General features: G+C 43.3%; 1 protein-coding gene across 7 annotated transcripts in view; it reads right to left on the bottom strand.

The window, feature by feature from the left end:
* Positions 1 to 23,722, bottom strand: part of FAT3 (FAT atypical cadherin 3) — a 687,279-nt gene that overhangs the window by 31,364 nt on the left and 632,193 nt on the right. For all 7 annotated transcript variants that reach the window (XM_051850343.3, XM_089312010.1, XM_089312007.1 and 4 more), the window contains 4 exons: positions 20,611 to 20,808; positions 16,991 to 17,789; positions 6,616 to 6,750; positions 4,011 to 4,168 (listed from right to left, as the gene is read on the bottom strand). In XM_051850343.3, coding sequence (XP_051706303.3) covers positions 4,011 to 4,168; positions 6,616 to 6,750; positions 16,991 to 17,789; positions 20,611 to 20,808 — 1,290 coding nt within the window. The remainder of the gene's footprint in view (positions 1 to 4,010; positions 4,169 to 6,615; positions 6,751 to 16,990; positions 17,790 to 20,610; positions 20,809 to 23,722) is intronic.

Here is a 23,722-nt window from a genome sequence, read left to right as displayed (position 1 = left end):
TTGACAAACTTACATGCTGATGCCAAGAGTTACCTTGTAAAAAGTTGATAATCTTTTGCTATTTCATAGGCGTATTATGTCAGAGAGAGAAAAGAACACTTTATTCTTTTCATATCTAATCTCCTCTCATATGGAATAATATACTCTGATCACATTTAGCTGTTTTTCATCAGAACAGAGTTTACCTAGTTTTAGAAGCTCTCTCTCAGAAGAGAATGAAGCTTTCTCAAATCAGAGGGCAAGCTGTTTTAATACACACCGAGATGAGCCTGAAACAGTAGGCAAAGTCTATAGCAATGGAATGGAAATGATGTGCTGGGGTGGGGTGCAGCTAGGTAATCTGTTCGATGAAATGCATAATTCAGAGAGAACTGCCATAATGTCATAAAATATTTAGGCTCCTCAGGATTGTTTGAGATCAGTGATGTGCTTTAACCTGGATCCTTAGTGGCTTAGGGTTTTGGAAGACAAGAAACAGGAGCACTAAGAAGTCAAATTTGTAGGAAAGTAGAATTTTCAGTAAAGTGTGTAAATTATGGCACAGAGTCTTACTGCTTCGGATCCCTGGTGTGTGGCTGTAGCAAATATAGCTTAATTGTTGAACATGAAAGAGGGTGATTAAGTATTTTTTGGAAAAAAATGACTTTTTAAAAGTCCATTTTCAAGGCTGCCATTAACAACTGTCTGGCACACAGTAAATGCTCAAATAATATGTTGTGAATGAATAAATGAATGGATAAGTGATCATCTCTACATTAACTACTATAGTACCCCCAACCCGCAGGCCCCTGTCACAGACCCACACTACTAACTAGAAACTGCTTTGAGCAAGTCCATGAATCACTCTGAGTCTCAACCTCTCACAGGCAAAAAGCAGACACTCATACCCACGTGGCGCAGGAGTGGCAATCAAAGATCTATGCATGTGAAAGTACTGGGTTAACTATTAGACATTTTATCATTGTTATAAACTGTGAAGCTTATAAGCTAACTCTTCTCAGTGACATGCCTATATAGGTCCTTGCAAGTCTCAAATTTTGGAAAGTTTCTCTCCTACTCTTGTACTTTATGTTGGGGACATGTCCTCATTCCAAATGGGCTGATTTGCAAGCCAAATGAGCTTCCCCTGTCTTCCCTTTTCCACTGGGATCTCAAGCTAGCTGTGTCTAAGAATCATCAGAATGAAGCAATGTGTCACCTATAACTTTCCCAAAAGACAAGACACATGATGCTTCTAGGTGAACAACCAAAATGTTGGAGCCCCAAGACTGACACAGAGAAAAAGCTGGCTCTCTTGTGATTTCTCCTTATATCTTCTGGTGGCCTGCTGTGTTTCTTTGATAGGTGTGAGGAGAGTCACAGAATCTATCCCACTGTTTCTCCTGATGCTTTGGCTCCCAGGAAACTCAGTGCTCTGATTTGTGCCCAACTAAAGTAGTTACCCTGGATCTAGATTTTTCAATAATGATATTCTACTCTTCCCTACTTTATTGGTTAGCCCCTAACCTTTTCTTTACATCATAATAGTGCTTTGATTTTTATTGCATTTGGGTGTTTATGGTAAGTCTAGAATCTCTTTTGGAAGACAAGGTATTAATGGTGAACAGAAAAATGAGTGCCTTTTATTGCAGCTGAGACAATCATACTCTTTACCCATGAGCATTTTCACTTCTCAAGGTCTTCATGCAATTCTTTAAGGGTCTTCAAGGGGTGCCGTTCACCCCACTGATTGTATAAGTACCTTTAAAGTGACTGTTCTTGGACTAGGAAAATATACACAACCAAGAGGTGCAATTTAAACAAAGCACTTCAGCTTAGTCACTGAACCAAAGTACAGGGCACATACTGTACCTAAAGCCAATGAAATTAAATCTTGCATGAGGCCGAAAATGTTAAGCAAACAGATTCAAATCCCCTAAGTGGATATTGCTGGTGACTGTAGGAAAATACCTGCAATAGTTCAGTACAGCTGGGTCCTGCTTTGGGCAAACCCAACATATGAAAAGCAAACTTATAGAACAGAAAGAATTGGGCTGATTATTCATACCACAGACGGATTAATGGAAGGAAGAGTTCCTTCAAATATCAACTACCCCTAGTTTATTAGAATTCCATTTATAGAACTTTATAGAAAATGCAATTTTTCAGAAATATGCTTGTTTCATGAAATACACTTTTGGATCTAGAGCTGCCTAAAAGATTTAATTATTCTTTCCCCCTTTCCCCAGGGATTTGCACATTTTAGGAATTTGCTAGGGAAGTGTCAAATGACAAGCTTCACATTAGGATCAAGCCATCCAGGCCCAATATTTTTGTTCTCTCTCAAAATCAGCACTATGTAAGAGATTTGCGTCTTCAGGATATTGTGTGACCAGCAGCCCTGTTAGAGCTGAAGGAGAAGTGAAGAATATTGTGAGATGCGAGCAGAGCCTCTAGGAGCTGGCTGCTCTGCCTGAGCAGAACACTTCTCCAGCAACTGCACAAACCCTCACATCTCAGAACTGTTCAGAAAGCCATTTCCTGACCCAGAGCAAGATGCTTCAGGAATCAAGTGGGAATGAAGACAGGACTTGGGTTTTTCAATTTTTCTTCTACTCTGAATACATTATTTGAATGCATTGTTCTCAAAACTGCATCTCAAAGTGCTTCCCTTATTTTCTTTTGAAAGCACTGTTTTCCTTCATGGACCCAAAAATCATCATCTGAGTTGAATGGATAAGGAATGTGAGACATTCCCCACCGAAGCAGCCAACTTTCAAACTCCAGCTCCCTTTTTATTCACTCTGGCAACTACCTGGCGGCATCAGAAATGGGTAAGAAAAAGCCTGTGATAATTAAGAGGAGTCACTGGCATTTAATATCCTCCATATTTCTCCACTTTGCCTTCTGCCTTCAGGATTAAAGCCTAGGATACCTCATAAGCCTGCCTGCCACCTATCAAACTGTAAAAGCACAGAAGCTAGGAAGGCTCATGCCAGTCTCCACTAAGCCTGAACCCTGGGAAGAAGCACATTTCCAGCCCTTTCTACTTGGATGGGCACTTTCTACGGAAGAGTGACTGCTTCTGAAGTGCACGTGCCATGGGCTCACATCACAGCCTGGTGAGAAGGGCATCAGGTGAAACAAAGTCTCCCCCTATTAGAAGGACGAACCTGTGTTACAGATACCAAGGATGTGATTTTTGACACAATGAGCTGTAGTGTCAAGACTGAGAGCTGAAGACCGCATGGAGATTAGAGCTCATATTGAAAGACCCTGGGATGTGGGTCCAGGCCTTGCACGTACTAGCTGTGCAACCTTGGGTACGTGACTCAGCTATTCTAAACTGTTGTCTTCTTCTTGATCAAATGTAGATGACAATATATAAGGAATTCATTATATTAACTTTATAATAAAAATAAATGGTACACACAATGCTATTGCTATAACAGCTATTAACAGTAACTCAATTACTGTTGTTGGTTCTGTTTTCATGAATAAAAACACCAAGCTTGTTCTACAGGAAATCTGGCTGCCTTAGGAGGGTTTCTGATGCTGGGAAAATGATTAAAAATTGGGCCACCTGGGTCAGGATAGGATATACGGAATCTTCCATACCTCAGTTCATCAACTTCCTCCCTGAGCAAGTACAAAAGTTGCCTTCAGTGAGGGCAGACACACATGGTGAAAGAGGATAAAGCCAATCCTTTCAAAGGACCACCCCTGTCGAGGAACTGATTAGGAGAAATGTTCTAATGAGCTGTTGAGTGACTATGGAGCCAAGGAGGCCAGCCCTTGAACCTGTTCTAGAGGGAGATGCCCATTCTACCACGAGCCAATTTTGAAGTTCACTCTTCAAAAAGAAGTGGACGTTGGCACTCTTCCCAGCTCTGCCGCTGCTTCCCTTTGCCCTAAAGTTGCTTCTGGTCTTCTGAACTTGAAAGACAAAACAAGTTCAAGAGCTCCCAATCCAAGATCCAAAACATGAACGTGAGAACTGACTGCAAGCAAAGATAACCCATTTTAAGTACCTTCAAAATTATGCAGGGATTTGCTCTTGTGTACATTATAATCCCGTTGCTTTGCAGGGTTCGCAGACGCAGTGCTAGCTTAAAGTCCTCTTCTTTGCTGTTTTCAGAAAGCCGGTACTTGATGTAACTGTTTCCAGCAAAGCTGAGGGAAGTATGCCCTGAAAACACCATTGTAAGAAGATGCTTATATTTTTAACATCCAGAAATGAGCAGAAACACATGAAATCACCCCCCAAACCGCCACCCACCAAGGAAACTGGTTAACCACCACATGGAGTTAATGAAGGTGCTGGGGAGGAACCATTTGTGATTAAATATTGGTTCCCCATTTCACATCAGAGTCTCTGATTTCAAAATATATATATAAAAAAATTTAACCAGTTAACCACCAAAAAATCTTGGTTGTCTTATTCTAAGGGCAACTCGGTAAATTCCGTAACTTAGATTTTCTTAGTGTCACCAAATTCCCAACTCCCAGTTTCCAAAATTTGGGTTATTACGACACCCACTCATGCCTCCCCACTCTCATCACTCAGAAACTCAAGACTTTTATTTCTATGAAACAATGGAAAGGCAATCAATGCATTTTAAAATAAGAATCACATTCCTCAAATATCTAAATGCCACATGGTGAGTTATATCATTTGCAGTAATGTTGTTGCAAGGGAACGCATATAAATGAAACTTTTGTGCAGTCACAATTCCACTCTCTGATATTAAATTTGATGCTCCCTTCCTGGACTCTAGTCCAACCCTATCCCAATTGTGTATTCACTCTCTTTTAAATTTTAACTTGCCACCAACTTTAAGTTTTAACAAGTAAAGTAATGGTTGAAAAGCTGCCCTCCTGGGGTGAAAGGCAGAAAGTGTGGGAATATATCAAGTGGACAATCAAACAGCTTTCTAAAGAAAGGAAAAGGGAGATTGTCAAAAAGTGACATCAGGGGCCAGCGCCGTGGCTGACTTGATTAATCCTCCACCTGCAGTGCCAGCATCCCATATGGGTGCCGGGTTCTAGTCCTGGCTGCTCCTCTTCTGGTCCAGCTCTCTGCTGTGGCCTGGGAGGGCAGTGGAGGATGGCCCAAATGCTTGGGCCCCTGCACCCGCATGGGAGACCAGGAAGAAGCACCTGGCTCCTGGCTTCAGATCGGCGCAGCACTGGCTGTGGTGGCCATTTGGGGAGTGAACCAACAGAGGGAAGACCTTTCTCTCTGTCTCTCTCACTGTCTATAACTCTACCTGTCAAATAAATTAAAAAAAAAAAAAGAAAAGAAAAGAAAGTGAGATTGAGATCAAAATTCAGGAGACTTGGCACATCCACCTGCTGTGTGCATGCATAGTATGAGTATTGGTGTGGCAGTAGCATCATTTTCTTCTAAGTCTAAACTTTAGATGACTTAGGCAAGCATCCTGGTCATCTCTGCACTTCATGGGCTACTCTCTTTTTAAAACCAACTAGGGAAGAGCTTTGGATTCCACTTAAAAATCAATTAATTTATTTATAGGGAGATAGAACACACAAGAGAGCAAGCGAGCAAGTGCACTCCCATCTGCAGGTTTACTCTACAAATACCTGTGATGGCTGGGGCTGGGCTGAAGCTGAAGCAGGAGCTAGCAAACTAATTCAAGTCTCTCTTGGGTGGAAGGACCCCAATTACTTAAACCATCACTGCTGCCTTCCAGGTCAACATTAGCAATAAGCTGGAGGCAGGAGCTGGAGGCAGATATTAAACACCCGCCCCAGCTTCCATTTTTATGAAAAGTGTTTCTCTTTGCAAAGGCTGAATTTTTTAAGCCTAATATGTAGCAAAGTGCTTTGCACATATTAGGCATTATGATTTTTTATTCCCAATATAATTACTATTATTTTCAATCAATAAGTATTTTTTGGATTCCAAAATTGGTATCAGCATCTATATTATAAATATACCCTACAATAAAAAGAGGATTCTATTGGTACTAAAAATGAACAATACTCTTTTTAGTTGAAAGAAGTGGTAGAGAATACGTGATTGAAAAGAAGTGTTGAAATTGATGGTGAGAAAGAGGATCATTTGAATTAAAATAACCTATATGCTTTTTTTTTTTTCTTTCCTTAAGTCAAGAAAAACATGGCTCTTCTTTCTGGAACTTGAGTTATACCTTCCTAGTGGAGACTCAGCTTGCTTGGTGCTCTTGGCTTGGCTTACTCTATGGAAGGTCAACAGGATTGGCTTACTTCCATTCTCTGTTGATCTCTGTTTTGTGGTTATGCATTTGTGCAGCCCCCTGAATATCACAGGCTGTGCCACAGATACTGTGACTTCTTTGTTCAATCAACAGCCTTCTATTTTCCCTTAGGTTCACACCTGTTACACCCACATAACACCACTCAAAACACATGCAGCAGTGCACCATTGTATAAGGAGTCTCTGTCTTTACATTTTCCCTTAGTACAGGCTGTAGCTGTGATAAATCCCAAGTCAGTGTGAGGGTCCATTCTCAAGGAAAGTGCTGCATGCAGACAAAAGTGTTCTCTGGAGGACTTGGGTAGTGTTAATTTACTCAAGGGAAAGTGTTTCAGAAACATAAAATTAGACCCTCATCATTTCACCCCTCTTTGCACCTGAGCATTCTCCGAGCTTTCCTGGTGGACACTGGCAGAGGAAGGGTCTCCTGCTGGCTTCATAACCGACACACTGCATGTCCCCTGGACATGGCTTCTCCACACAAGGATCGTTGGACCCCGGGCACAGTCCTCCTGTGACAAAGGGGGAACACACACAATCAGTACACCAAGGGGTTCTACAGGCTCTGAGTTGAGTAACAAAGAGGCTGCCCCAGAAGGAAAAAGACCTGAATGGGCTTCAGCTGTTGTAGGTGCCCATCAAATACCCCTGTATCTGCCAGAGGCAGGTTAGGTGCAAAGAGTGAACCACGCTCCTCCTGCTAGGCTAAAATAAACCAATTAAACCTGATTCACTTTCAGCTGAAGAAACAGCACTATGCAAGAGCTGTTGTAGTGTTCATTAAAGTAGGGTTCCTGCATCTTTGTGACCATTTGAATGTATCACTTGGATTTATTATTTCTTCTACATCCTCCTCTTGTTCTGAAAAATTTGGGGCTAGACCTCAAGACGTGTTCGCTATTGATTTTAGAGGTAGAAAAATGACGTTTCTAAAGAAAAGTATGACTAAATCTAAGTTGTGAAAACACAATTTTCATTGTCTCCTAATCCCTTCTGCTACACACAGTTTTATTGATTAGCTGTAAACATGCCCTTACAGCTATCAAGAAAGTAGAACTAGCCCTGGCAAAGAAAGGCTTCCTTTCTACCTGCTTGCTGTTCACGGAAAGATGAAAGGTTAATCCCTCAGAAGGAAATCCTGGACAGCAGATTAAATGATTAAGGCAGAATTCAGGACCCAAGTGAATGATGTCAGAATTGTAGTAAGGGTAAATAGGAGTGCATGGATGGAAGCACATTGTTCAAAGGGCCTGGATATGTCAAATGTAATTAGTCCACTTTCAATCTGCTAAGAGTTGAAGTGGTGAAAGGATTATAAAAAAGAGTCACAAATGAAAAATAACCCACAATTGCAACAGTAATTTCCCAAAACAGGTTAGCAGTGGACTAAAGGAGTCTCTTTCTCGTGAAGCCAAAATGTGCTGGATGTCACCAACTCATGTCTTGGCACAGCCAGGCCCATGATCATGCTCCTTTCCATACTAACTCTTTCCTTGTCATTAAGTATGTTGTCCCATGACACAGTCGTTTCTTTGGGAGAAAGTAGAAATGTAATGCTAACTACATATCAATATTTTAAGACCCATAATCCTTGAGAGGAGCAACATAAGTAGCACTAGCAAACTCAGAATTCATAAATCCTATTTTCCACTGGTTTACAGCTCAGTCATGAAACACATTCTTGGCACTAATCCAGCCTACAAAGTCTTGTAAGATGAAGGCATTTTTAGCTGAAAATTTAGAATGATCTCACAAATGGTTCTCTCTAAGACCTAAGTGCCCTGAAATATATCTTCCAGTTTTTCCCCCAAATCTTTATCCTCTGCCATGTATTTATCAATATTTATGGAACTTAAAACAGCTGTGTGACCATCTCATGACCTGTTTCAAGATGGTTTGATAGCCAGTTTTTAAATAACTTTTGGTGCATTTGCTCAACAAATAACTTATTGAATTCATTTAACAATTTTCTTAAAAAAAAATCACTGAACACAATAATTCGTCAGGACCAACAAGGTGATAGGCCTGGGCATATAAAGATGAAGGCAATGATAGCTCACAGCTCTTCTTCTGCTCCCCAGGAAATAACATGCAAACACATGACTGCAAAACAAGAAGGTAACTTGCTTTGGCAGATATATAAGAGTAATGGGAGTATCAGAGGAGAAACAATTCTGTCTCCTGGGAGAATATCAGACATCTTCCTAAAGGAAGGGAGTGTTTTAATTCAGGCTTGAAGAGTATGATCTTTTGCATAAGAAAAGAATGAGCCAACCATGGATAGTGGCTTAACCTTACGCATATCTTTAAAGTTTATTCACAATAAGTTCAGGACTCCACCAGTTGACCCTGCTGCCTCCAGCTGTGGCTTCATCTCTGACAGCAGCCTGCACAGTTCTGGGGTGCTCCTGAATGTTGACTGGTAGTATATGCTCAAACATGCAAACTGAGCATGCCGCCACCCTTGGCCACATGGAGGTGGCAATATGCATAAATCACAAAGCCGTAGGTCATCAAGGGAATTTAACTTCTGGATTACACACAGAAACAATAGCCCATGCATTTCAGAAACCTACTACTTTCCATTCCATGGGCAGGCCTCTGTCCTTTCTATTTTAGCCAGCCTAAGGATACCCTCTCTATAAATTTCTGTGTTGCTGAGATCAGTGCTAAATATTATTTTATAGTCTGTTCTGCTATAATGTCATGATTGCATTAAAAAACTTTGCACTGTTGAAATTTCAGTTTTGAAAACAGTTTCAAAGGGGGAAAGAGGACTAGATAATTTCAGACATTTGATAGCAAAGCTTTTATTCCTATGGGAATTGTGGTAATGATTTTTAAAAGAGAGCTATAAGGGCTAGGCACTGAACTTCAGAACAAATACATCATCTGGGTAATTTCCAACTTGCATTCACAAGTTTTAGGCATTTCTTTGACCCTCAGTCCCACCTTGGTAATTAGTACAGGGTTTCTTAATATTTCATCCATAATTCTGACTTTGATGAAAGCACAAAGCCATTTATACCAGCAACTGGAGCTCAAACTCACAGCTCTTTTTCTTATTTCCCGTGTTCTATCTCATGGCAGCCCATATAATTAACTCACAAACACTAACAGGATTATGCTAAGTCCAATCCCCACTCTCAAAACTGTAGCTCAAGGGATATATAAAAATACATGAATACAAATTCTATAAGTATATTCTAGAATAATGTAATTATTAGACATAATATTGGATATTTATATTCATTTCAGCAGCACTGGCTTTGATAGGTTCTTTTTGTTTTTTTTATAGGCTCTTTAGGGACAAGAGGACAGTTTTTGGCAAAGGATGTGTCTCTTCATGCCTTGAAAATCCTCCAGGGCCTCGTACCCAAGTCCCAGCCTGGGAAATGCTCAGCACAAACATTCCACTCCAGCGTTTTCTCGGCACGCTGGCCGTCTCTTGTGGCTCAAAGTGGTATGAACGCAGACGAGAGGCTGCTAGTTGGTGTAAACGCAACACTCCCTTAGCTGGGGACAGAGGTGATCATGTGCATAAACCACAGTCTACTCCCAGTAAAGACTTCTCATTATAGAAAAACAAGTTCCTCAAAACTATCTGCTCCCCATTTCCAATACTACAGTTCTTTCTTCTTTATAAGCAGAAAATGTAGGTCCTTCTACAAATATATGTTGTCAGAAGGGCTCGACCTTTGTATGCCAAACCTGAGCAATGTCATGTGCCCCTTGGCCTCAGAGGTACCTAGGTCTGGGTCCTGGGGACACTTTGCTGGGGGTAATGAACCTCTTTGCAGTCAAAGCCCTTAAGTTCTCAGCTACATAAAATCCAGCTTTCACTAGGTGTTGAGGGGTTAACTTGTTTTCAGAAATCAATGTTTATACCATCACCTTTTCAGGGAAATGCATATGCCTTTTATTGTTGAGAGCCTTAAATATCTTCCCTCTCTGGAGGCAGGCAGTGCCTCATCTACTCTGGAGTATCAGTTAGGAGACAACAGTTTCAACTCCCATTGGCTTCTGGGAGGAAGTTTATCTTATTAACTATCATTAAATAATCCCGGTTTAATGAACTTGTGCTGTGTTTAATGATAGCTTGGGGGGATGGAGGCTCATAGACCTCCATGCTCTGCCACTCCAGGCACCCATCAATTTGATGCCAGAGTGAGCTTGAAGGGAGAAGGGTCCCACTTTATCAAACCAACTGACACCGCTAATCACATGCTGGGGTGGAACCAGGCACTTCTAACTGCTGTCACAATCAAAAGCACCCAGAGCAGACGCGGTTCCCCGTTTACAGATGCCCTTGGGAAGGCAGCAGTATGACAGCAAGGGTGCTGCTTCAACAAGCTGCAGATCTGGGTCTTGGCCTTGGTTGGTTTATTTGCTGTATGGCCTTGAACATACCACTTGGTTTTTGTGTCTGGATTCCTTTTCTGAAAAACTGTGATTATGATTCGTCACAGAACTGTGGAAATTAAGTGTAGAGAAAAAAAAATATATAAAAACAAATTTCTACAAGGTCTCAATACTGGAGATACTCGTTTGATTCAGCAGTATGGCAGAGCCCTGAACTCAAGTGTAATCTTTTTCTTGCTCTCCTTTTGGGGTCATGTTCATGGTTTGTAAGTTGATAGGAAATACTGTTTTCATTGGAGGCATAAAATAAAGCCTGGAGCTTTTTAGTCATCAGCATCACAGGGCACACACAGCCATGTCAGCCTCTTCACCACCTTCTCTGTCTTAGATGTAGGTGTTCTTTCCACATAGCCTCTACACCAGGAGAAATGTGCACACAATATGGCAATTTTCTGAACAGAGGTTCACACAGCTGGAAGTTTAGGTCACTTTCTACAGAATCAACAACATATGATTCACTTTCACTGAAGTTCCAGAGTTGTGGAACACACAGGGAACCTAAGGGGAAATCCTCTTAAGGTTGTATTTATGTATTTTACTCTTTTAATGGGAGAGGGAGAGGGGGAGAAGGGGAGAGGGGGAAGAGGGCAGGAGGAGAAAGGGAGAGGAATGGTAGAGGGAAATTGAAACTACTGGTTCACCCCCAAAATGTCTGGGAGCTAGGAACTCAATCCAGGCTTCCCGTGTTTGTGGTAGGGGACAAATCACTTGCTCCCTCACCTGAAGCCTGCCAGGGTGCTTATCAGCAGGAGGCTGGAATCAGGAGCAGAGCTGAGACTTGGCTCAGGGTCTCCAGTATGGATGTGGGCATCTCAAGTGGCATCTTAACCATTGTGCCAAATGCCTGCTCTGTATGACTTTCACTATCTCTCCAGCATGCCCATGCTCCTTGGATTAAGTCTACGTCTTTAGCCAATATATCAGTATCTAGCTGTGATTACTATGCTGCTATTTAGAGTCAATTTCAGCCTCATGATTTATGTTGATACCTCACTGTATCAACAAGGATGCCTAGAATTAGGTAGGTGACCAGGATGGAGTGGTCCAGGCCAAGGAGACATGAAGGCAAGACGTCCCATAAATGAGTACACAGACCAAGCAGCAACAGATATAGCGACTAGCATTTACTGAGCCAGGACTGATTACTGTGCTCTTTTTCATGTATATATAATTGCATTTAACCTTCACAATAATCCTGAAGAGTAGGTACTATTACCTCCCATGAATAATTAACAAAACCAAGACCTGGAAGATCTGTTACCTTGCTCAAGGTCACACAGATGATAAATGACTGAGCCAGTATCACACCAGTTTTACTCAAAGCACTCCTTAACCACAACACTTTTTATTTCTGCCCAGATTTGGAAGAAGCTTGGAAGTCACCCAATCCATCCTCCCCACAACTGCAGACTTCCTCTTGCTATATTCCTGGCACAGTAATTCAGCCAGGGTTTGAGCACCAGTGCCAGGAGCCCACAAGTCAGCCCTGAGATGAGCTTCTGCCTTATACAGTAGTGCACCAAATCCACCTACTTGTCCTGTCATCCAGCTCTACTCTTCAGAGTCACGCAGAACCTGACCTAAGTCCTCTTGAGATAGCTGATCTTGAGACAGCTGAGGATAGTTGCTATGAGACCTTTGAATCCTCTTTTCTTAGGCAAATACCCGAGGTTTCTTTGCTCCTTGGCTGTAAACAAATACTTGCTGTAAAGAGTTATAGGTAGTATAATTAAGGCACAGAGGAAGCATAAAGGAGGAAGTTATCAGTTCCACTTGGCCGAGTCCAAGAAAGGCATTGGAAGCAATGAAGCTTGTCATAATGGATCTTTGCCAGGCAGGGAAAGCATTTTAAGCAGAGCAGTCAGTAAACAGGAAGGCCCAGAGATGTGGGGTGAACTTTTTCTTGCTCATACACTCAGATGTTAATTGAATGCCATTTTACGTCAGGCCCTAGGAGGACGCTGGAGGTCCATGTTGAAAGAGGCCCAGTGTATCCCCCATCCCCAAGGAGCATGAAACAGCATCATGCATCAGGCTGATGGCAAGGAGCCGGGCTGAGCTGGGCGGTACAGTGAGAGGTCCTTGGGAGGAACACAGTAGCTCAGGAAAACAGAGCCTGCTGGTGGGTGGCTATGGTCATGCACTTCTAATAAGCATAATGAAATAAAATGATGAAGGCTCTGCGAGGCAATAAGAAACCTATAACTTCCCTCTGATGGGTTTTTCTTTTTTTAAGAAGTGGAGAAAACCTGAGACTCATGCTTGTTAATGCTAACTGAGAGAAAAAACCAACAGTATCTACCCCAGTGGTTTGGGATAACCCTCAGTGACATCCCTTGAATCTTAAACAGGTTCCCCCTACAAACTTGGAGGTGCTTATTTTTCATTAGTAGAAATCTCTCTCTCTGTAGATCCCTAATCTCCAGGATGCAGGAGGATGCTTGAATGAAACAGCACTCAGCCCTTAGTGAACCCATAGAGAGAATAAAGTAGAGCCAAGCCAATACCATTCTAGGAGACCCTCTGCTTCTGGGGGACCACGTAAAGCTGAGGCTTCAGGATGAAATGTCATCAGAATTCTTGTAGGCCATGCATGAAGGCGGGGAGTCTATTACTAAGTGGCATTTGCCAAAATAAGAATCTTGGCAAAGCACATGAATTCTGGGTGTGGGATGTTTACCATTGGTAAACATGACAGTGCTCTCCCTCTCTGGGTCAGAGCATGGCTGCTTTCTCATCTCTAGCTGGCACAGTGTCTCACCCTTGGTGAAAACGTCATTCATTTTACTAGGAGCTCCAAGTTCCATTCTGTGTGATGTCTGATGCATCTGGAGTCCATCCCTGCCATCACTCCCATCAACACACTGATCTGGAATTCTGATGGTTTTTTTGGGAGTCCATTCTCCTGGGTAAATGTCCCCTATATGATACATTCATATATCAGACTTTTGAAAAGTCAATGGGAGTTTTCAAACATAGATCAGCACAGTCCCACATGCTGCCACAGCTCCCTTTCCTCCCGCTTCCCCCATAGGTGCTTGAGGCCCTCTATCACTCCCCACTTTTTGAAGTTGGGGTCAGGCTTTCATACTAAAGTGACAAAGTTCATTGAACATCTGAAGCCTACCAGGAGCCATCATCTCATGGCATCAGAACTTTTGTATCTCTTGAAAGTTCCCTTCAAATGTGGTGCCTAACGGTGGCTGGAATTTAATGAGCTTATTTGGCACTAGGAACTCAAGTCTGCTTTCATTTTGTTAGGGCAACTCAGCATTTTAGTTCAAGATGCTAATGATAATAATTGGACCCAAAAATCTGCATGAGAAAAAGATGAACGGGAAGTTGGGAGGAGGACAGAATATTAAGGCCAAATCTTTATAAACATGACTACACAGCTCAGAATGGACAACTGACTCTTTATCATGCTAATTATTCCAATGATGGGAAAGTCCCTTAATGATCTGTAACCTTCCAGAGTAAACAGATGAGTGCCAATATGAGTTGTTTCTGTGTGTGCTGTGGCAGGAGGATACCTATTGAATTCAGTTACTCTTTTCCAGTAAATGAGAAGATGCCTAAAAATGCCTAATGCTTATCTTAACAATTCTTCATGGTGTTTTTATCTAAAAGAAAACATTTGAAGAAATGAGAGAGCCATCCTATTATAACTAAGAGCTTCCCTCCTGAACATGGACACATTATTTTTTCCCTTTTCACCCTGCTATGAGACTACTCAGTTTAGTTTCTTGATTACTGATGTTGTCACTTTGGCTATAAGGTGGACTCCTTGGCTCCATGCTAAATCTGCTGTCCATATCTGAGTGAGGGGCCCAGAGTTTTGAGTGAATCCCCCCCAGGACTCTGAGGGAATCTCTGCCTCACTGGATGTGTACTGTGAACTTGGCTATCAGTCTGCCAAGAAGATGAGGCTGGGAACGCTTATAAAGTCCTTAGCACTGATATAACAATTCACATAAAAAATGGAACAGTCCCTGCTCTTAAGATGCAGATAATAAAACATTGGCCCGAAGGGACCCTTTATTGAATCAGCATGCCACTCTCACCAGCTGTGTAGCCCTGGGCAAGGCACACAGCCATACTGCATACTGCATTTATAAAATGGACATTATCATACATCACCTCCTGAAGACAAGACTAGGCAAGATGACCTTTGGAGCTCCTTTTACCACTAAAATCGAGAATTCTATTTTACAGCTTAATTATAAGAATGACTTGGAGGTGAAAGGAGGCTGGAAGCATGGCCTGACATTGCCAAGGAAATCCTTGCTTACCGATCAAGCGCTTGCTTTTCAAACCCAGAACGTCTCCTCTCAGGCTGTCTGGGAGCAAATCACAAAAACTCTTGGCGTTCATCGTTTGCCAGGAATAGAAAGGTTGACAAGGATTAGGGGATAGGAGTCCTGGGCAGGGAAATCTCCTTGAGACCTACTGCGTTTAGAACATTAGTGTTTTATGCAAAGTGGTGAGCAAGCCCCAGCCCTCCAAACCCCAACAAAAATCATCTTTCTAAATCCTTTCTCTGAGGGAAGTCTGCAAAGCCCTCCCTCCCTGTTTCTTCTTGATGAACTGATGTATCTACAGAGATGCAGCCTTTAGGTGGTTCCTGCGTACAAACATCACAGAAAGCTTTTTTTTGGCCACAGGAGGGACTGTCCTTTATCACTCTCTAGCACTGACTAGAACATCACTACAGCAAAGGGCTGCTAAGCTGACTTGAAGTCAGCCCGCACCTAAGGGCAGCGGCTGTCTCTCTCTCACTTTGAATCTTCAGTGCCTAGGACATTGCTGCCTCCACGGATGTTTGCTGAAAAAATGAGTCTTCCGACTATGAGGATTAATTAACTGGTATTCTTCTCCTGCAGGGTCTGCCGTGTCTTGTCTTGAACCCCTTATGAGCACTGCTGTGAATCACTGCATGGAGGCCCTAGCACAACTTTGGGACATAAATCAGTTTGCCTACAAGACAACCAGGTATGGCCCCGGACAGCTGGCATTCATAAATCCTGTGTGTTGGTGGCATCTGCCAGAAATGCATTGTACCTAGCATGTATGCTGTGAGTTACTGTTACTTGACATATTCCACAGGTCTGGACATCACTATGTCTGGCTGATGAATTCACTGGGTGCTACAGAGTGAGTGGCAGCAATGCTTCTGGCTGCTAGAGGCTGTCACAGTATCTCTTGGAGGGAGCTGTGATCCCTAGGGCTTCTCTCTGATCAAAGCATTCTCCAAACTGCATGGAGGAGGCAGAGGCCCTGCCTGTTCCCAGTTACCTAAAGGGGTGTTCCACCAGTGGCTTCCCTTCTGGACAACGTCCCCTTGGACCAAGTTCATGCTTGCCAGAAACCCTTCGGGTACAATATTCCTAGAAGTACTCAGTGAATTTATGTTTCCACAAGTCAAAAGAAGGGAAAGAAGTAGTATGCTTCTCACTGACCACTGTGGATGTGTGATTCTGGGTAGCTATGGCCTTTGATCAGTGAGGGTCAACGTTTGCATCTGTAGTTTCATCAACCAACAGGACCCCTTCATCCTCACGGCTCTGAGGGCTGAATCCATCCCGACTGTGCTCCCAGACATCTGGGCCCCATTTCTCACTAAAGCAAATCGACCTGCCTTTACCCTCTGCAACAGACTCCCAACTTGCTTCCCTGCCTCTGGTCTGGTCCCTCTCATCCATTCCCCTTAGGGGACTCTTTGTTGGAAGATAGATCTGATCAGTTACTTCTTTACTTCAGATCAGCCAGTGGCTCTCACCACCTTGGGATAATTTCTAAATTCTTCATTCTGGCTAATGGCCCTTGTGTGATTACTAGACCTGCTCTCAAGCCTCATTTATCACCACTGCCCACTCCTTCTAGCCAAAGGGAAAGCTCTTTCAATCTCCTGAGTGTAGCTTCTTCTTTTACCCTTGAGCCATTCTCACACAAGCTGCTCCTGGTCTTGAACACTCTCCCTCCCCCTTTTGAATTCCTTCTTGACTTTGATCTCAACCTAAAGGATATTCCATTTAGGAAAGCTTCCCTCTCACAGGGTCCTCCTATAGGACTGTGCTTCTCTTAACGATTCTTATGACACTGGCTTGCCTGGCTGTGCAGCTCACTAAGCTATAGTCACATGGTAGCAAGGTCTGAGCTTGTCTCATCTAATCATATAGCCTCAGCATCTGTCAAAGTTACTGGGCACACAGTAGGTGGTCAATTAAAATGTAACTGATTGGGTGATTCTATGCATGCATGCCAGTAATGGCAATCCAGGCTGCTGCTAATATTCTGGGAGGTAGGAGGAGCTTTCTAAGCAGCACTCACCATTACAAGTGCAGCGCACATTCCTGTAGAACCGTGGACACACAAAGCTGATGCGAGCTGTACTGTAGGTCATGAGTGCGTGGGAATCCAGGGACAAGCCCTGCTCACAGTGCTGCTCCTGACAGTCCAGCCCTGAGCAGTTCTTCTCCAGGATGGCTGAGATACGCATGACGTTCTCCAGGTGTCTCCTGGCATTGGACAGCTTCTGGATCAGGTAGGCTGGCTTGTAGAACTCACTGCTGTGCATCTCCACTGCAAACAGCATGTCCAGCTGGTTGGTGCCTGCCACAGGCTGGATGCTGATGATGTGCAGGCTGTCCTGCTTTTGGGTGAGGACTGCATTCCGCAGGGTGCGCCGGAACCCGTGCATGTGTAGCCCCACGAAGTCCTCGGGGGACACATTCTCAAAGCGGATGGTGACGGTGTTCTGTAGCATCTCATGGACCAGCTGCTCCACATGCACAACCACATCTATGGGCACCTGAAAGCGGCCGTCACTCACAGACACATTCAGGACATACTTGCCACTGTCAAGGCCTCCCAGGGCAATGATTTTCCCATCATGACTGTTGACTTTGAACAAGCTTTTCTGCTCTGATTTCAGGGCAAACGTGAGCACATCATACATATCTTGATCTGTGGCATGGATCTTCCCAATGACCCCACCAGGAAAGTCATCCTCCATGGTGACAATGAAAATTTCCAGAGGGATGGCTGTGGGCTTGTGGATACTTTCCTCGATGACCCGCACACGGATGTAGGACTGAGAGACTTGCTGGGGTTTTCCTGAGTCCTTTGCCTAAAACAACCAAAAAGGGGAAAACACAAGGAACGAAGGAAAAAAAAAACCCTAATAATTAAAAAAATAAATAGCAGACATCTGTATCTTTTACTACATTTGCTTTTTCTTCCATCTCCTGCCATGATTGTCAAAAATGCTGAGGAGGTGAATTTAAGTAACAGGAGTGATTTATCACCTTCAGTCCCCATATGTGCACCTTGCTATGGACAATAAAATGTGTCAACACAATAAAGCCACTGGAGGTGGATAGGAAAGCAGGATATGGGGTGTCACAAGTTCCAACATGCACACAACGGATTGGCTTGTTTTCATTTTGGACAGAAACCCTGGGGAAAACTCATAAAATGGCATTCTCAATTGGAGAAGGAATCTATGTTCTCTGTTGGATTCTTTCTTTTTGACTGGGCCAGATGGCACCTTTCTGCACACTTGAGAAACATTATTTCAGTGGGAATTACATCAGAGTAAGGGTTATAATAAAAATAAGGTACACCAAAGGGAAAAATAGCCAGCCCTTTAAAACCTTTTTTCCCTCTTCTTCATGTAAGAACTGATGGAACAACCACTTGGACAATAGTTTATTATTTCATACCTGCCACATACATGGAGGAGACTTTAGGGTGTGAGGATTCAGGAGAAGGACTGATTCCCATGACTGAGTCCACAGGGCATTTGTCTGAAAATCTAAGACCACACAGCCTGTACTGTGCTGGTGGGTGGGAACTGGAATGTGGAAGGCTGCAAAAGAGCAGGTGTCTGGGTATCACTCAGACCCGAGTGTGAATCTTGACTCTGCCACTCATTGCATGTCTGCCTTTGAATAAATTCCTGACCTTCTCTGAGCTTCAATTTTCGGTATATCTAACATGATTAAAACAATAGGATTGACCTCACTGGGTTCTTACATCGTGGGATTAAAAGGGGAAGAGTTATTGCAGTGTACTTAGCACAGGACAAACCGATAGAAAAACAGAATGTGATAGATCCTGTGATTGTTGCTGTTTTCCTTCTTATCATCACCACACACTTCATTTGGTAAACCAAAGATGCTGAAATAGCAAAATTAATGTAGAAGGAGATGATTTGGCAAATTAGGTTGAAGTCAAACTGTGGACAGCCTCAAAAGGACAGTGATGAATTATAGGCCAGGGATTGCCCCACTCAAATGCCAGAGGCCAGAAAGATGGCAGGAAGGAATACAGCTGCTGAGTGTTAAGTAACAGTAATGAACCTGTGCCAGAGAAAGACTGGAGGCTGATGTCTGTGCAAATACCCTGAAATCTAAAGTTTGAAAGTCTAGGGTCAGTATTCAGCCTGCAGGGCCTCTTCCAAGCCCTGGGAAGTCACAGATAATTTTAGTTTAGGGCAGGGATCGGCGAACTTTTTAAAAGGGCTAGATAATAAATATTTTAGGCTTCTTTTCAGGTTGCATGGTCTCTAATACAACCACTTCTTTCTGTGCTGACAGCACAGAAGTAGCCATAGAGCATATGAAAATGAATGAGCAAGGCTGTGCCCAAATAAAACTTTATTTATAAAGGAAAGCTGAGGGCGGGATTTGACACAGGGGCTATTGTTCGCTGATGCCTGGTTTAGGGAAATAATGGAATGACTGATCTGGAAGTGGAAGTGGTGTAGGGACAGATAAGGAGAGAATGAGGCTGAAGCCACAGGAATCATCAAGGAGGCTCCAGCAGCAATACAGTATGGGTATGGGACAAGGTAGGATAAGGAAGGGCAGTTGCAAAGGGAATACAACTGATGCACACAGGGACCTTATGAAGGAAGACAACCCAGCCTTGGTGCTGGTTTAATATGAAGGACTTGGAGGAGAGAAGCCTCTATGGAGATTCTAAACTCAAGATGATGTATCTGCTCTCCAACAAGTAGACAGAATCCTCAAAGGACTATCCTAGCTTCTGTGAGAGGGTGCTGCAAATCTCTTCTGGCAATGGAGTACCTACTTATACTGTGAAATAAAATTATTTACATAATATTGTTGGAGAAGTGGTGGCAACTGAAGTCACAGACATACTGAGAGACAGCAGTCATTAACTTATCCAAAGAGGTCATATATAGAATTCAGTGATGTACACATATAAAGAATGCTATCAGTGCCACTATGTATAATGAATCTCAGTTGACCACAGAGTAGGCAACTGTGAGCAGAAGTCATTCCATTTCATTGATGGGATCTAAATCTTGGTGTTGACAGAGTTCAAACACAGGAACTTAGGGGTATTCTCCCATTTCCTGATCTTGCCCAGCCCCTTTGCATGCCTGCCACTTTTGCCTTTTTGTCCCATTTCATTTCACACAGGCCAGTGGCCTTAAGAACTGAGATCCTCTGAGGGAGCCTTTGCCAGCTAATTCACTGGTCCGTTCCCATCTACCCAGGGGAAGGCTCACCCAGCAGAGGCCACGAAGCTAACTGTGATTAAGACACTGGGGGCCAGCTTCCCCAAGTCTGGTGAGTGGGTAAGGAATATGTGGTATAAAGCAGCAAGTGATTTATCTTTGGGGGCCTGCTAGAGCTCTAAGATCTTTAGATCACAGCTTGAAGTCCAGTGAGTATCTGCTGGGGATATTCTACAGGAACACCCTTCCCGAACAATGGTGCTTTCCTTCCTCCCTGTTCAATTACACACACATAGGCGGCTTCTATTGGTGTGAAATTGAATTTGAGATTAAAAGGGGAACATTCCTGCATGGTAATGAATTACGTTGACTTGTTCAACAAAGAGAAAACAGCCAATGGACAGAGAAGCCAGCGCAGGAGAGAAAGACAGCACAAGGCACACAGGGAAGTAGGCTGTACCTGGACACACAGCACGTATTCTGGAGACTCTGTGTGCTGGAAGACCACTGCTGAGCGCAGGACCCCGTGAGGATCCAACACAAACTCCTCCTCTTCATTTCCCGACAAAATAGAGAAGGAGAAGGGAGGCCCGTTATGAAAGGAGTCTCTGTCTGTCACCAGCAGCTGCAAGATGCTGGTGCCCACCGGCCTGTTTTCCTGCATAAAAGGGTGCAGTAAAAAGGAAGACAAAATTATCTCTCTCCTCATATCTAAAAATTCCCATCATTATGGTGGAAGTGCTCTGCTAGAACATGGCTTTCAGCTGCCTCCCCACACCTGCCCCATGAGATAGCTCTCTGTAGATGGGACTCTTGGACCTTGGGTTGAGTGGGTTTATAGATGCCAAGCACGGTGCTGGGGACTCCTTGTATTCCCTCAGGCTGCAAAGCCCTGAGTTTTCCTGAAGAGTTCTGGGAATAAATGGTGCTCACCAGCCTTTGTGCTGTGGTCAGGCCAAGGCAACATCGCCCTGTTGGGATGGAAAGGTGCTTCCTCATACCTGGCACAACACGATTCTGCTGAGACCCAATGATATCACAACATTGGACTTTTTTGGGGGCATGCTGGCAAATTCCCAGTCAATGTACAAAGGAACATTTCAGGTAGAAAATAGGGATACTATTGGAAGTTTTTTTAAAAAATTTAGTTCATTAAGCATAAACATTTGTGAAAATTTTAGATATTTAGAATTTCTTTCACTGAGAAGCTAAAACGCACTTCTAGAGGAAATTAAAGTTAAAAGAAATAAAACACTTAACCTCAGAACCAGTTTTGCTGTTTCTTTAGGAAAGGGAAAGGGAGAAGAATACTTTGCATTTTAAGAATGAAGAGAAAGTAAATCCTAAACTTCGTTTGAATCTTTGGAAGCCCTGTTGCCGTTATGTGAGCATTATTTTTCACAATCCCTCTGCGTTTTCCCAAAAATGGGAACACAAAGACTCATTGTTGTTCTCTCCTGAGTCAAAGGTTATCCTGCCTTTGAAAATGCTGTGATAAATCCTCCGTAGCTCAGGCATTGGTGTCTTTGGCCCACTCTGTTTAGACATGCGTGATTCCACAGCTCAGGCCCCAAGTCAGTTTTATTAGCTCAGCCCTTCTGAAGACATCAGCATGAGGATTAAATGGTTTGGGTCACCGAGATGGAGCTGGTGATACACTGCAGTTTGGAGGGCAGGCCCACTCCAGGTTTATGTGCTGAATTAGGCTTATGAAAACCATGTGTTGGGATAAGGAAGCCATTCCAGGTTTGGAAAAGGGAGATAGGGTTGTTTTTTTTTTTTTTTTTTGAAGGAGAAAGATAAAAGGAGCTCAGTGCCCTTTTGTTCTGCTCATTCTTTCAAGTGCCCTTTTGGTCATCAAGAACTGGGCACCATCCCCTTCTGGAATCAGTCCTGGAGCTGCCTCTGCCCAGCAGAGATGTACTGTTTCACACTGACAACGTACTCAGCACCACACAAAACAGAAGATTTATTGGTTTGTTTGCTCACTCTATAAAGGCTGTTTCCTTCATCGAAGAGCAGGAGAGAGAGAGCGAGAGAGTGAGAGTCAGAGAGAGAGATTGATTGATTGAATATGTGTGCCCTCGGGGTCAGCATCTGAGAAAGAAAGGTGCAATACAACACAGACAGGCCTGGCCCCATGGAGGGGGGCCAGCCACTGCATGTGGGCTGAGGCACTCAGCTCTTTTACTTCTGGCCTCTTTTGGTGCATCTGAAAACAGCCTATCAAACTGATGCATGCATGTCATAAAACTGAACGCTGAATAGGCAAAGCCTATTTTGTCTTGGGGTGAGCACACAGAAGCACAGAGAAGCAGTAAGCACCATTGTGGGCAACAGTTGTGGAGACAGCTGAGAGAGAATGGTGGGAGATGTAGACCCTGGGGTCAAACTTTGTGGAAGTAGGAGAGCAATCAGAACACAGAGCTGCTGAAAAAAGCATCAGGAGAGGAAACTCAAACTGCCACTGGGGAAGGAACAGGCCTCCCAGCCTGATTCCTGGGCAGCTCAGTGGCATGGGGCTGGGAGGAGGGTGGCTATGGATAGCCATACTCAAAGTCTTCAGTTTATAATAAAGGGGTCTCTAAGGCCTGGGCCAGTCTCATTAACTTCTGCCCAGGCCTGGGAGTCCTTGCAGTCAATTTTGGAGCCAAATTGTATCCAGGGAGAGCTGATTTCTCTGGAATATTGGTGGTTACTCAAAATGTGTATGTCAACCTCTGTCTCCTCTAAGTCCTCCACACTGTAGTATTCCTGGTCTGGAATTCCTGACCTTCCTCAAGTTGGGCCTCCAGGTTCTAGAAATGTTGTGGAATAGAAGAAGCTCAGCACCTAGTACTGTGCTCATAAAATAGTTTCTAAAGAAAAAACTGACCAGAGGCAAAGTCATTCCCTCTGCTAGCAGATTATCAGCAGTAAGTTATTCTATCCTGCAGTCTAATTTTAAAGAGCAGGTGGATTTAAAGTGCTAAACAAATCGCTTATGGAAGATTAATTTTAATGAGTAGCAGCTCCATCCTGATGCCCAATCTCCCTTTGACTGATGAGATGGTTCATATCAATCTCCCTCCACTGCCTGAATATCACAAAAAATTGCAACCTATTATGTGGAAAAGGGAAATACAAATTTATTTCCTTCCTTCCTTCCTTTCTCCCTCCCTCCCTCCCTCCCTCCCTTCCTTCCTTCCTTTGCTTCCTCCTCCTCCTCTTTGCAGAAGACAGACAAAGATTCAAATCCTGACTCTGCCACTCAGTAGCTGCATGATCTTGCATGAACTACTTAATATCACAGACCCTCAACTCCTTCAAGTATAAGGTGGAGCAAACCCACCATTCCTCATTATGGCATTGTTTTGGCAACAAAAGTTATGCATAAAGCACCCAGTACTGGAAATAACCCAACCATAATGGCTCTTCATCAATGTTGATTACTCAGCGTGTTAGAAAAATCAGGCTCTTTTAATACCTGTCCTAGGATGAGATAAGTTAACAGTGAATGATAGTAACAATAAGCCATAATGAATAAACCAAAAGCACAGGAAGAAAGCTAAATGCATTAGGACAAGTATCTA

The sequence above is a fragment of the Oryctolagus cuniculus genome, chromosome 1, assembly GCF_051225735.1.
Source record: "Oryctolagus cuniculus isolate XC-2025 breed Fujian yellow rabbit chromosome 1, ASM5122573v1, whole genome shotgun sequence".
Lineage (NCBI taxonomy): Eukaryota > Metazoa > Chordata > Mammalia > Lagomorpha > Leporidae > Oryctolagus > Oryctolagus cuniculus.
Note: the sequence above shows the minus strand (reverse complement) of the source record. Positions and strands in the feature narration are given on the sequence as shown.